The sequence below is a fragment of the Gracilinanus agilis genome, chromosome 2 (genome assembly GCF_016433145.1).
Source record: "Gracilinanus agilis isolate LMUSP501 chromosome 2, AgileGrace, whole genome shotgun sequence".
Taxonomy (NCBI): domain Eukaryota; kingdom Metazoa; phylum Chordata; class Mammalia; order Didelphimorphia; family Didelphidae; genus Gracilinanus; species Gracilinanus agilis.
The window spans coordinates 474,971,330-474,986,464 of record NC_058131.1 but is presented as its reverse complement, the minus strand read 5'-3'; the positions used below and the strand labels follow the sequence as shown (position 1 = coordinate 474,986,464).

Sequence of the window (15,135 nt, the reverse complement as noted above, 5' to 3'; positions counted from 1 at the left end):
AAGGTCTCAGAATCTTTTGCATTGTCTGCATATTAATGTGGTGAAATAAAGGTTTCCTGCACCCAATAAATATATCCTGAGTGTTAGTATAGGACCCTTTTACCTATATTTAAAAATACCAAATCACAAGTTTCCAGAGGAAATTCTAGGTAGTGGAATTTTAGGCTAGAGAGAGAATAATTTTGAGGGGAAAGCCCCAAGATGCAACTCAGCCCATATAAACCCAGAACCTGGAGTGCTGGGACATGGGTTACATTTGTATCCCTATATCTTAACAGTGTCTTAAAAACAGTAGGTGATTAATAAAAGTGTATTACATTAAACTGAATTGAAGGGGTCTTGGAGATCATTTAGTTCAATCCCTTCTTTTTGAAGATATGGAAACTTAGACCCAGTGAGGGAAAATGATTCCCCCAAAGCTGTACAGTCGGGGAGTAGTACAGCCAGGACTAGAACTCAGTTCTATTTACTTTTTTTTTTTTTTTAAATCTCACCTTCTGGGGGCAGCTGGGTAGCTCAGTGGATTGAGAGTCAGGCCTAGAGACGGGAGGTCCTAGGTTCAAATCCGGCCTCAGACACTTCCCAGCTGTGTGACCCTGGGCAAGTCACTTGACCCCCATTGCCTACCCTTGCCAATATTCCACCTATAAGTCAATATACAGAAGTTAAGGGTTTAAAATTAATATATATATATATATGTATATATATATATATATAAAAATCTCACCTTCTGTCTTAAATCAATATCATTTCCAAGGAGGAAGAATGGTAAGGACATTTGGGGTTAAGTAACTTGCCCAAGGTCACAGTTAGGAAGGTTCTGAGGCCAGATTTGAACCCATCACTTCCCATCCCCAAGCCTGGTTCTCTATCCACTCAGTCACCTTTTAGTATAATGCCCTTCCCATCACACCACACTGTCTCCCTCTGAGATATAAAACACCTGACCTAGATAAAATCTGAAAGGCTCCATGACAAACTTTGCCCTTAAATTCATCCTTCTTCCAGTCATGATTCTTTATCCAAGAGCCATTTTGCCCTTTGTCATACTGGAGATGGAGAATAGGAAGATGGAAAGTTTGACAATAGAAGAAGAAAAACAATCAGGTTTTTCAATAGGAAGGAGCTGGATTTCCCTGGCCCACCCTGTTAACTGATCCCCCCCCCCCTTCCTTCACCCTCCCACACCGTCTTCCCTCAGAGACCAACTTGTAAAGTTTCCTCAGGTGAGATGTGTGGTATTGAGAAGCCAAGATAGTTTGTTAAAGCTCTGTAACAACAGATTAAATGCACAGCACTGTGCCTAGAACACAGTAAGCCCTCACATCCTTGATGATTGAATCACGGGTACCAATCTCAACACAACTCTTCCTTTGTCCCAAAGGTCATTCCAAAAGGGAACACTTCCCCCTGCTTACCTCTCTGACCATACATCCAGCCCATATAGCTTATTTGGCATCCTACTAGACTATTAGCTCCAGAAGGGCACAATCTATTGTGTCTCATCCAAAGTTGGTATCTTCAGGAGCCTGCTAGTTTGGTCTCCCAGTCTTGTCTCTTCCCATTCCAGTCCATTCTCTACTCAGGTGTCAAATTGATCTTCTTAAAGCAAAGGTCTGGCCATGTTTTTCTTCCCCTTGTCCCTCCCAATTCAATAAACTCCAGTGGCTCCCTTTTACCTCCAGGAACAAATATAAAATCCTCTATTTCAGTTTTTAAAGACTTTTTATAACTTGATCCCTTCCTACAAGCCTAGTGTTTTTGTACCTTACTCCCTTCCAGATATTCACTTGCAATTTATGCATTGATACCTGAATAGAATCCCTGCCTCATCTCAATATTTTCTTCTCCATTACACTGTGAGGTCCTAGAAAGCCACATCTGTTCATTTCAGTTTGGGTTTTTGGGCAGGAAGAAGTGTTTCTTCATAACCCTAGTGCTTAGCAAAGTGCCTGGTACAGAGTAGGCTTTTAATGAATGCTTGTTGACTTCACTTGCTGACATCTTCATGGCACTCTACACACAGTAAATATAAACAATATATTCTGAGTTGAATTGAGTTGAATACCCAGATAACCTGATAACTTTCCAGAGGAATGGTGGAGTTAAATCAGGTCCTATAATTCCTCTTCTTTGCTTTTCCACTGGCTTAATTGTGTTATTGATTTGCATCTGACTAATGTAAATTAAGGAATGTGCATTAGCACTTTGTACAAATGAGCCACCATCAAATTTGTTGATTTTTCCCCCTTAGTTGCTTGATCCCATTTCCTTTTGAAAATCCCAGATGTAAAGTTGAACTCTATTTTACCGTATAAAACACCAAATCTGTCATTGTGATTTTCTAATATAGGCCTTAAAAATGCCAGCATATGCATGATCTGTAGGATATGCTAAGTTGGAACTAAACTGAGGATGTTTGAATATGTTTGTGAAGGAGAAAGAATTACGTGTCTTTGGATTATGAAAAAGATTTGCTTTTCCTTATTTGAGATTAGTCCTTGCAATCTCCAAGATCCCTTCCAATTATATAAGATTCCTTCCTACCTCCCTTTTCTCTCTGAAAAAATTGTGGTTCCATCCCCTGCTACCCTCCAGGATTATTAGTTTCTAGTCTGGACCTACTGGAGCTTCCTCTGCAGTGTTAGCATGTCTTTTTTTCAAAATCAAGTCTGACATAAATAGCATCATTGGGAGCACACCTCACCATAGATGACATTTTCATCTCAAACACATTGGCGGAAGAGAGGACCTAAAATGGCATTCTGGCCTTTGCAGGTAAGAAAAACAAGAATAAGTGGCATGTATTTTTAAAGAGATAGAGTATAGCTTTTATTAACCACCCCAACATTTCCAATAGTGACTGTCAATAGACCTTATGACAGAAGCACATTTTTTCCATTTTTTTTCTTTAAAAAATGGATTTAAAATTAAATGGGTGCTTTTTGTTCTCTTGATATTTTTTATTTTTTTAAAATGGACATATGTCAATGAAGAAACCTGAAGAATTGTGGCAGTTTCATGATGATTGTGTGTATGTGTGTGTTTTAAAGACAAGACCTCTCAAACTTTGTCATGTTCCGAAGAACATGCCCCAAACTAGGATCATGACCGCAGAAAAACAACTCAGGTAGAGAGGAGAAAATATCAAATATCTTCATGAGACTTAAAAACAAACCAAAACAATGAGAGCTCATTAAGAGATTTCTGTCCAACATATCCCACCAAATTGGCTAATTACAAGAACTACACAGGACTCAGTGCCCATCCTTTAAAGGCATAGAGAAATTAGAGTAGCAAATAGAAAGGGTCTTTCTTACTCTCAATTTCTCCCAAATTCATGTGATTTTAAGAAATTTGGTGAATTCTAGCACAATGATACTCTAGGTGGTAGGACCATGGAGAAGTTGACATTTCTCAGAAGCACCAAATAGTGAGAACACCAAATAATTGATAAGTTTTTTTTCCCTTAAAAAAAATCTTGCTATGTGCATATATGCACGTGACTCTCATCCTACCTCAAAAAGCAAATGAGAGAGGACCAAAAAGTCACACACGACACTTTCCTCTGCCAGGTTTTTTCCATCTTGGGCCTTACCTTCCTATTGCTTTCCCAGAATAATCTGTTTCTAGATGTTCTTAAAATACCATGGTTATGAAGAAACTGACACATATACAAAAGACATGTTGTATTCAAAATGTGGCAACAGGGGCAGAGAACAAAGATTTTTGTTTTGTTTTGTGAGGTTTTTTCTTTGTGGAAGCATGTGTTTGCTTCATGCTCCAATATTTAATTTTCCCCCCAACAAATGTATGTGTGGCTATATGCATGTGTGTCTTCATGTGTGTGTGTCTTTTCACCTAAGTATATTTCTTCTAAAGAATTCAGGGAGGTGGGGGAGTGGGAAACAGGGACAGAATCATGGTGGATATCTCTTGGAGAAAGTGAGCTTGTTTGTGGTTGAAAAATTCACACTTTTCTTTCTTCCCACAACAACCCAGTGTTATTCCATTTCACCTTTGTCATGGATGTCAGGAGAAAGAGAGAAAAAACAATGAGGTAAACCTGGCATCAAATAATAATCAACAATAACAATAATACAAATTAGAAAAAGAGGCCAAGTCAACTGATGGGAATCTAATTCACCCCCAGACCTGTCAGTTGGATGTGAAAATATTGTGTGTGTTTGGCATCCCTTTGAGACCCACAAGAGAAAGCCCAATCTCAAGGAGAATGTGAAGCAACCAAATAAGATGGAGCTTAAAAACAGTAAGAAGATGGAAGTGAGCCTCTTGCGTGAAGGCTGGGATTGTGGGTAGGAAGGACGTTGATGTTGTTGCTATTGTTGGCTTGTATTTAAATACTTGATAATTTTGACTTCTTTTGTCTTTCGATTTGATTGGTTACAACTTGACCTTTCAATGTTGTCCTTTAGTCCCAGGGCTTAGGCTGGGGGAGATTCCACAGAACATGGTGCTCCAATGACCTGGATGTCTGGTGCTTTCTCTCCTCAGCCAAACATCCTGCTGGGCACCGGAGGAGGGTGGTGAGGCCGAGAGGTTCTTTGGATCCGTCGGCCCTTGGCTGTTCAGAACCCCTTGATATAACAATAAGCTTCCAGTGTGGCAAAGAGAATGTACAGGAGCCACAAGGTCACGAAGAGTAAAGTTGTGGCCAGCCTGCAGCCGCGGGGGCCACCCAACTCGCCACCGAGGTGGGGCCGTCTCCGGTATAGGAGGACACTGATGCAGACAAAAGCAAAGATGGTGAAGAGGGTGACCGAGAAGGCCAGGGTACCAGCTGAGACGTGGAATTCCTGTCCTTTCAGGGCCCAGTAGATGGCAGCCACTGACCAAGCCAGGCCAATGCCCAGGAAGACATTAACTGCATTGCTACCGGTGACATTGCCTATGGAGGCATCAGCATATACATCCTGGATGGCGGCTGCTTTGCTGGCAAAAGTGTCTGGAATAGGGAAAAGATGGTTTGGAATAAGTAGTGTGAAAAATTATGTCTTATACCTAGGAATGGCTTATTCCTAAGAGCTAACCTGCAAAGGGTGGTATAGTATAGAGGGAAAAAAAATGTGTGGGGAATTCGGAGACTTGGGTTCAAGCCCAGACTTTAATGATCTTTAGCTTTGTGGAGATACTTAATATCTGTAGGCCTGAAAAAATGAGTGGGTTGGATTAAATGACCTCTAAGGCCATTTACTTCTCCAAATCTGTGATTCTATGACTAGGGCTATTTTAAAAATTCATATTTCAACATCCTATTGTCTTCTCGAACGCCAGTCCTGTCTTTGACACAAATTAGCTGCATGTCCTTGGAAAAGTCTACTCAGTTCCTGGGGCCTCAGTTTGTTCATTTATAAAACAAGTGGACATGGTTCTCTACGATTCTGTGATTGGACGGGTGATCTCTTCTTTGGACACATATCCAATATGGGACATTCTAGACCTGAACGGCCTGTCCAGTGACTGGACAAGATGATCTCTTTGGGCTTCTAGTTCTAAAAGGACATATTCTGGGAATCTGCTCCATAAAGATCTTGGACTTTAGTTGTCAATGAGTTAGTAAAGTTATTAGTTAATTAAATTACATTAATTTAGAGTCTTACAGTGCTACAGACTCCATGGTATAGGCTATGCTAGCTCAGTATAAATTATTTAGGATCACTGAGAGACATGAAGGCATCTAAGACCCTTGACTGCATATGCTCCTTGAGAACAGGCATTGTGTTTTATGTGCAGCTTGGTGGTGAAGAGGATAGAGTTCTAAGCTTGGAGTCAGGGAAGACTCAAGTTCAAAGCTAAAGTAAGTAATCAATAAAATAAAATTATATTAAAAAATAAGCTAAGGAAATTTGCTAGCTATGTGATCTTGACTGGGCAAGTCACTTATCTTCTCTGTACTGTAAAACTGTAAAATAAAGATAATGACTGGACCTGCCTCCCAGAACTCTTGTGCAGATCAAATGATGTTGCTTGGCACAATGCCTGGCATCTAGTAGGGGCTTTATAAATGCTTGTTTCCTTCCTCCCTAAATCTTACAGTTTTTGTAGTGCTTAGCACATGAATTCAGTAAAGGGATGGGAATAATAACAATAATGTTTTCTATTCAGAAAGCACTTTGTAAGCATTATATTGTCAGATCCTCACATATCACTATGAGGTAATATAATCTCCATATTACAGGTGAGCAAGCTGAGGGAGTTAAATAACTTGCTGAAGATTGTCCAGGTAATAAATGAAAATGCTAGGAGTCTTAAGGAGACTTTCAAGGGACCAACTTCATATTTAAGGGAGTCCTGAATTTGGGTCATTTTAGGAAGTACCATAAGGTCCCCTTTCCTCACCATGAAGCACTGGGCAAGATGGTTGACAAAGATGAGGGGAAAATGTTGATAAATATAGCAGGATATATGAGTCACAGAGCATTTCCTCCCTATAAACCTCATATTTTCAGAATCTCTTTCCCCGACTCTCACCTGGGACAGAGGTGCCAAAGGCCACAAAAACAACAGCTGTGACTGAGTCCTTGAGGCCAATGGTGCAGCCAAAGTGGGAAGCCAGGTCTCCAATGATGGCGGTGAGCATACCAATGATGAGGATCGAAACCACAAAGCAGGCCCAGCCGTGGCAGTATTCTGTGGGGGGCACACAGGCAAATAGCACCTTCCAGAAGACGGTGAGGAAGTGCATTACATAGTCGAAGCAGGAAGGCAGCCTCTCCTCCCCGGATTCATCCTCATCCTCATCTCCTGCTGGAAGCAAGAAAAATGGGGGCAGGTAAAGGGTACAGAAGATCTAGTTTACACTTTATTCCTTCTAAATCCAACCAATTAGCAAAGAGGTTGTTTTTTTTTTTTATTTTCTCTGTATGTGCATGTGTCTGCATGTGTCTGTGTCCGTATGTATGTGAACTTATATAGTCATGTTGGTATTTAGACCTTTTCCCAAAGGGAGCAGGAGGAGAATCCTGCAGACCTAAGAAAACGCCTCCTTAATTACTTCTGTGCCACAACACACTGAGATTGCTATCTCTTGGGCAATCTCAAACAGAATCTAGGTCAGAGGCCAAGAAGAATTGATATGGGAGGAAACCAAATTTGCTTCTCTACTGTAGTGAAACAATCTGATCACAAAACTCAGATGTTGGTCATCTGTGCTTATAATACCCAGAAAGGACACAGTTTCAGACCCTTGGAAATTGTATCCTATCAGTGCTCCCACATCCTTTTTTCCTTCTTTTGGGGGATGATGCTCTGGGGATGATGGGAGAAGCTTTGGCAGCTTTCATCACACAAAAGTGGGTCCTCGAGGAAGGAGAAGGAAAGAAAATAGCTGATTTTCATCAACTTGGATTAAATGGGCCATCTCTAAGCAAGAAAGAAAATCAACGGCATCTACTATCAAAGAAAACAGAGGCATAGAGCTTCAGAGGAAAGGATAACCATTGTAATTTTAAAAGGAAGAGTTCATAGAATATGGAAAGATTGTGTCATCCAGTTCAATTTATTCATGGAGCCATGCTGGAATTGAAATCAGGGGACCTGGATTCAAGGCCTGGGTCTTCTACTGACACCACCCAACTTCTTTGTCAATGCATTCTCAAGATCTAAAGACAAGGCAGTTGGATCCTACTTCAAACATGCCAAGCTAGTCTATTAGGAAAAGATAAACTCTACTTACATACATTTGATACATTCAGCATGGATTTCCCTGTGATGGCACGGCATGCGTGGAGTAACCTGGGCTTCATAACAGGCAATGTCTTATGGCAAGAAAATTACTAAGCTCAGCATGAGAAAGTGTGGATTCTATTTTTTCCTGCCCTCTGTATGACTTTTAGGAAATCACTCTTTCTGGGCTTCCATTTTTTTATTTGTAAAATGAAGGGATAGGAATAGATATTCCAGGCTCCTCCCAGCTCTAATGGTTTATAATCCAAAGCTGATTTTTTTTCAAGAGTTCCCTCAAATACTAGGAAATACATTACTCCTCTATTTTCCTTCCCCTTTGGCCTCTCTTATCAAAGGTCCAAAGTAGTGATCATAGGGTAATACAAGGAAAGGATGGATCCTTAGTCATTGATGCTGGAAAGTGGGTCAGCAGCAAGTCCTCTCTCTGGGGTTATAACTTTATTCTGACACTGGGACCTGTGGGATATGACCTTGTAGGTTGCTATGGCAATGAAGAATTCTGAAAGCAACCATGGCCATTTAGCAACTCTGTTTACCATTTGCTGAGAAGCAAATATACTTGGGCTTTACTGATATGGAAAGACAGAGGTAGGGAGGGAGAGATGGAGAGACAGACAGACAGATAGATAGATAGACAGAAAGACAGAGACAGACTCATGGTAGAATTTCTGTAATGAACTGTGGTCTATAGCAATACCATGAGACATGACTAAAGTTAATCCTTTGGTCACAGGTCAACAGAAAAGTAAAACTTTCAGCTTCTGGTTATAATAAAGAATATCTTCTACTAAAGGGGGTAAAAATACCTTATAACCAAGCTTGACCTCAGAGAAGAGTTGAGAAAATGCACAAGTAGGGAATTATCACACAATATGTGCTGTCAAATTGGTTGATATGTTGGTTGGTTTCTCTGAATTACTTTTCTTCTCCCTATTTTTTATTATTTATTCTGTGGGATTTTTGCTGGGTAGAAGAAGGGGAATTGGATATATTCAGAAATGAAGGAGATATGAAAACAAAAGACATAAATAAAATTCTTTTTAAAAAGCACCCCCACAAATTTTATTGTCCAGAGGCAAATAGGCAAAGAAATGTTGTTGCCTCTCTTTTTACAGAAAGGAAAAACCAATGTAAGAAAAGGGTGTGACTTCACCAAGTTTACCATTCACCTTTAGAATTGGGATTAGAATAATGAATCATGGTATACAGGTATCCTCAGAAATAGGAATATCCATCTTCTCTTAATCCACAGACCAATGATTCTCACCAATATTGCCCAGCCTCCTCAGCTTCTATAACTCTAACCCATCTCACCTGCACTGACAGTGATAGCCTCCATGAACTGATCACGCCAGGAATGTGTCCCCACCACCAGGGCCAAGTTTGTCTTCTTGATTAATTTATCCACTGTACTCTGTCAAAGAAACAGAAACCTGAAGCCATAAGGTCAGAATTCTCAGGGCCCACTGAGGAATTCATGGGCCTAGGGGGAAAGGAGCAAAATGAGAGAATATCTCATTGTGAGAGGTGGGAGAAATTACAAATGGAATTGCATAGGCTGAGGACCAAAAAGTGTCAAAGGACCCTTCTCTTTTTATTTTATTTCCTTACATTTTTCCAGAACAGAATTACAAAAGTCACAATAACCATGCCTAATAGGCCTTGTGCTATTGCAAAGAGTTTATATCTCATGAGCTTTAAAAATGAAATTATAATAATGATTATGATAAAATAAGATTTTGAATTTAAAGGTGTTTTAAGGATCATCTGGTCATAGGACTTTAGCATCACAGGATTTAGCTATGAAAGGGACCATTAAGATTACCTTCTTCAGGATGAAGAAGAAGATAAAACATAGGGAGTTTAGGAAACTTACCCATGCATACAAAGGTAAATAAGTAGCCTTTTAAACACCCCTATTTCAAATTCTCTAATATGCCCTCATAACTTTGCTTGTGGCAGAATTATATATCTTAAATTATTTGCCCCTCTTACACATAGCCATTTAATGGTGGAACTAGACCTAAACCCCAAATCTCTTGCCTCCCATTCCAGAACTCTTTCAATTCTATTTCACTGATGTCCTGACCTTGAATTCATAGGACTCTTCAATGATTACTTCTAATTTGGGGTGCTCGCCCAGCACTGGCTTTCCCATCTCTGCTATCCTCTTGGCCTCCTCCTCCTCCATGGATAGCTTCCTGTCAGTCACATCTGCAACAAAACAAAATAAAACCAAGCTTCAGGGCATTTCCCCAGAAGTTTATGGTTCAGTGTTCTGGGTGTGAGGAACAGGGAAAGAACATGAGCACATACATTTCTACTGCATATTAACACCTTTAATTACTGAGCACTTCGACCCAAAAAGTTCCAGGCATGTTAAAGACACCCATCAATTTCCACAGTGATTATGGTATCTATTTTGCATATGGGAAATTCTTCAAGGAATTAAATCATATCCGCAATCACTCAGTAAGTTACTGGCAAGATCAGGCATAAACCCTAAATCCTTACTTAACATCTATCCCCAAGTCTTTCTGGCTCCTATTTTTGAGACAAGGATACTGCTAGCCTTCCCTTCACTGACATGCAAATTCAGACACCTTTCATGTGGAAAAGTGCAACTGTTGAATGGCTGAACAATAATTTCATGACATAGTCCTGGGTGGAAAGTAAAGAACATTGGACCCAGTAGAAATGCCTGCCATTTCACATAAACAGCTGTTTACAGCACTTCAGAATTGGGATGGTGCCAATAAAGAGAAGGAAGCTGCCTCCAGGAATATCAGCATTTAAAGTTCATGCCATTCTCACAATAAGGAATTTGGAAAATTTCCCAAAAACTTCATGGGCTTTCATCTAGCAATGCCTAAAACTGACTCCATGGGAGCTGGGCAAAATTTTCTCAAAACAATTCTGATTGTTTAACTCCAATCATTCTCTTTACTTTCTTCCAGAGCTCCCCCTGGGAAGTGTAGCATCCTGACTCTGTGACCAACAGAGGCTTTCATGGGTTGAAACAGTCAGAGGCTCTTCCCAATTATGCTGGTAAGTCCCTTTTAAGGCAGCTTCAATATGCAGACAGATTTATTTTCTGTCTTAAAGAATAAGAAGTGTTTGGCAGCTTCTTCCTTCCAGAGCTTATTTTAACTTATACACATCCAATTCCACATGTGCTCATGCAATTAATTCTTTCATTTGGCACCTTAATTACTTCCACACTACATGCCGAGTTTCCTTGGGGATTCCTATGCTTTGGATAGTCTCAGAGCAGAGAGATGTCATGAGACCTTTTCTTTCTCTGTAGCTTGATGAATTGGTATGAGGTGAAAGAGAACTAACTTCAGCTCATGTTGGAATGAGGATCCATTAAAAGGATCAACAATATGTGATCCATTGAGGAGTTTCTCCAATGTCAAGGATGGCAAATAGCCAGTAGGAACCTGAAGGAGTGTTGAAAAGATCTTCAATAGAGAGATTGGAGAATTAAAACCAAGTAGCCTCTGAACTGTCCATGGTGCTATCTTTCCTCACTAGGTTTAAAACAGAGCCAGACTTTGACTATTCCCCAAAACAGTTGAGACTCTCTTGTGGGAAATTGTATCCTTTGGCCTCCATCATCTAAGAGTTTCAATGGCAAATTCCTTTCTAATAGACCAACAGGCTATGGCTAGAGTTCTTTTAAGTAAACCTAGACACACAATAGGGAGTTGCCTCCCGTTTAGGCAGCCATTGAAGAGCAGCCTTAGGCTCTTAGGGCCACTCCATTTAATTGCTCAAAAATCAGAGCATGGATTCTGTGTGTGTGTGTGTGTGTGTGTGTGTGTGTGTGTGTGTGTGTGTATTTTATTGGATGTCACTGTCTCACAAAAGAAGGGTTATACTCTGTCTAGCAGAATCTGTGCTATTTTCCCCTAGGTCATATTTGTACATGGCCAAACAGCTCTTTATGCCAAAATAATGAGTTCCCTAGTGACATGTCATTGTACCTGTCTAAGTCTTTGTCTATCCACCAATCTAGCAGTGTATCTATCAGGCAGAATATCGATTTACCTATTGACCTCTCCACTTCCTTGTAATGGCAGTCAGTTTTGTTAACCAGCTTTCTATATAAATTTCTGGGTCTTGTTTCTGAATCTCTGTCTAGAAACTTATGCCTTATATGCTCTACAACCACTTAGAAAAGTGCTTTATAATATATCCTCCACAAATAGTTTGCTGATGTACATGTTTCTAATGCACTATAGATGCCAGACCTCAGTTTCATCAACAGTATCCGTTTTTTTGTTCTTTCATTAAACTCAAACCTCAATTAGGAATTCTTGATAGAAAACTGAGCCAAGAAACAATTATGTTCACTCTTATGTAACCAAAATTCCCTCTCACCCCCCATGATACAAGGGGAAATAGGGATTACTGATGACCTGGACAATCCATTTGGTGTATGAGCAATATTTATCAAGTTTTGAAGACTAGGAGAGTTTCAAAGGAGGAAGGGAAGATAAAATTGAGGCTTGAAAAGCATAGAAGAAGAGGATTGTCAGACTTAAAGCAAATAAGGTTATAGATAATGATTCAAAGGCTCGTTCATGTGGTAAAAGTAGACAGAAAGATTCCCTGGATCTCAGAATGCACCTCTATGCTTGATTAGATGGTTTAACATCCAGAGGTTTAATTCCCATTACCCCACTGGCAGAGGTTGCCAACCCAATAAAAATAGTTTAAAAAACAAAAAACAAGAACTTGAATCTACAATATGGATATGTCATGTTTCCAAATGACAGATTCCCAAATTCAGAAGCCTATGAAAATGCATTCTTGTATCTAATATGAGCTTCTAGTCATACCAAAGTTGAGGGGGTAGGGTGAGAATAAGAAATTAATAAGTTTTGGAGAAAAAGCCTTTTCCTTTAAACTGAAACCATGAAAGAAAAAAATTTTAATTAGTGACATTGATTGAAGGTTTTGGTAGAACTCCACGTGACAAAATTAAACCATGAAAACTATCAGAGAGAAGGGAAAAGGGGCACAAGTGGAGATAAGACTTCTGGAACCAAATTAATTTATTCTCCTCTTTTCTTCTCTTGTTTTGTCTTATCTTCTCTCTTCTTTTCTTTTTCTACTTCTTTTCCTTCCTTTTCTTTTTAATTTTATCCACACTATTAAAATAGAAACTCACTGAAACAAATGTGTAATCTACATTGACACTTGTCAACCCAGTATTAAGTTTGAAGGGTGACTTCAGCTACAGACAAATTATTTGAATTGTGGTAGGAAAGAAGATCTTTGTGCCTTACATGACTTCAGATGGTTCTTCACCAAAAGGTCTGGAGAAGAACAGGTAGGTGCCTCAGGGGTTGGTGAAACAGTCCTAGAGATTCCAGGGTTCAAATCTGACATCAAATACTTCCTAACTGTGTGACCCTGGGCAAGTCACTTAATCCCAGTTGCCTAGCCCTTACTGCTCTTCTGCCTTGGAACCAATACTTAGAATATACAATACTAAGGGTTTAGAGGGGGGGGGAAAGTTCTGGAGAGATATAGATGACATTTTCTTAAAAGACAATAAAAGATCTTCTTCTAAAACCACATTTCCTTTTCCCTTGACCCTTCTGTTCTAAGTTCTTAGCTCCAGTTCCTCTCTAATACTCAAAGGAAAGGCAATGCTAACTTTTGCCTTGTATCTGACTAATATTCCATAATCACTCCATAATCACAGAATAATAATAATATATACATAATACTAATAATAATACTCCATACATACTCCTCACTTATAGACACATACCCCAGATTCAGGAATGAATCACACATTCTAAGCCTAAAATTTATTTCAGAATCTTTTTGAAATTAATTTAACTCCTTTCCAGCATCTCTATTTCCAGCCAAGAAAAAAGCTTCAAATATTTCCTTGAGTTTACTTACACATTTCTTGCTATGGATATGTATGAAGGTCAGTAATGACATTTCCAAACATTTTAGCAGCTTGAGTCTCAGCTCCATGCAAAGAGTCTTGAATATAGTGTTTAATAACTTAGTTGAGTTATATTGAATTCATGAGATAGAAAAGTTCCAGTATCAACAAAATTCCAAAATTATTACAGAACTGACTTTCCCAATTCCAGCTGATGGTTTGAGGGGTTTTTCCTCACAAGGTCCTTAGAGATTTTTTCCCTCTAAACTCTCACCTTCTATCACTTCCAAGGCAGAAGAGTGGCAAGAGCTAGGCAATTGGGGTTAAGTGACTTGCCCAGAGTCACACAACTAGGAAGTATCTGGGGCCAGATTTGAACCCAAGACCAACCATATCTAGGCCTGGCTCTCTATCCACCAAGGCACCAAGCTATCTCTGCTAGAGTTTTTGAAATAAAATGATATCCTCAAAATTCATCTTCAAGAGCATGCTTGCTTGCTGAAGCAAGAGCTTCAGGGACTGTACAGCTCAGTGTCTCATTCCCCCATTGCCTATTTGAGATATGAGATGATTCAGGACTAGGAAAGAGTCATGATACTTTTTGTTTTCTATCCAAGAGTCAGAAGAGATCGGCTAAATAATAGGCTCAAAAAATTTTGTATTTGGAAAGGATCTTAAAAGTCATAAAGTCCAACCCCTTCTTTATTCATGAATTTTCAACAACATTCCTGACAAGTCATTACCCAAACACTGTCAATGAAGAGAAACTTCTTCTTTCACAAGGCAGACCACTTCATTTTTGTACATGTTTGCCAGTAAATTTTTCCTTATATTAAGCTAAACTTGCCTTCCTGTAACCTCCAACCACTGGTCTCACTTTTTTTTATCTGTATCCGCAAAGAATAAATGTAATATTTTTTCCATATGAGATACCTTCAGATATTTGGAAACAGTGACAATGTTCCTGCTTCCTTCCCTTATAAATTCATGTAAAAAATTACTGAAACGAGGCCACAAGCTTTGAAGAACTTGCCAGGATTAAATATACTTAGCACCCCCAACCTGATTGCCAAACCTCAGTCCCTACTGATCCAATGTGTCCCTTTAAAAAGGGCAAAGGGCTGAAGCCAACTGACAACTTACAGGAAAGAGAAGAGGAAAAACAAACCTCTTACCTGGAGATAACAGGAGTGCTGTTTTTAAATGGAACCATATAGGAAAAAGAGAGAAAATGGAAGAGAGTTAATGTCCCACATGGAAACATTTTCTAGGGGTTTTTTTAAAGGTGCCAGAATAAGGAGAGCAGTGCTGTTAGTGAGAACTTTGCAGCCACAAGTAAGCATATGTAGTAATAGCTGAAGGATGCAAATAAAGCTGTAAGAGGGGTGTCCACTGGGGACTTTGGAATTCCAAATTCTCTCCTTTTTATTCCCAGTATCTCAGAGAATGGAATGGAGGACAGAGCTGAGTCAGGGCTAGAGGAAGATTTAGGGCTAGGGGAAGAGAAAGGGTTG

The 15,135-nt window shown here is 39.6% G+C and overlaps 1 protein-coding gene across 1 annotated transcript in view; it reads right to left on the bottom strand.

Annotated features, from left to right (window-relative positions):
* Positions 1-2,805: 2,805 nt before the first annotated feature.
* SLC8A3 (solute carrier family 8 member A3) overlaps positions 2,806-15,135 on the bottom strand; it is a 246,023-nt gene continuing 233,693 nt past the window's right edge. Inside the window, exons 4-8 of the mRNA XM_044664913.1 lie at positions 14,797-14,814; positions 9,797-9,921; positions 9,022-9,121; positions 6,493-6,768; positions 2,806-4,966 (exon numbers count right to left, since the gene is read on the bottom strand). Of these exons, the coding sequence (XP_044520848.1) occupies positions 4,590-4,966; positions 6,493-6,768; positions 9,022-9,121; positions 9,797-9,921; positions 14,797-14,814 (896 nt within the window). The 3' untranslated portion in view covers positions 2,806-4,589. The remainder of the gene's footprint in view (positions 4,967-6,492; positions 6,769-9,021; positions 9,122-9,796; positions 9,922-14,796; positions 14,815-15,135) is intronic.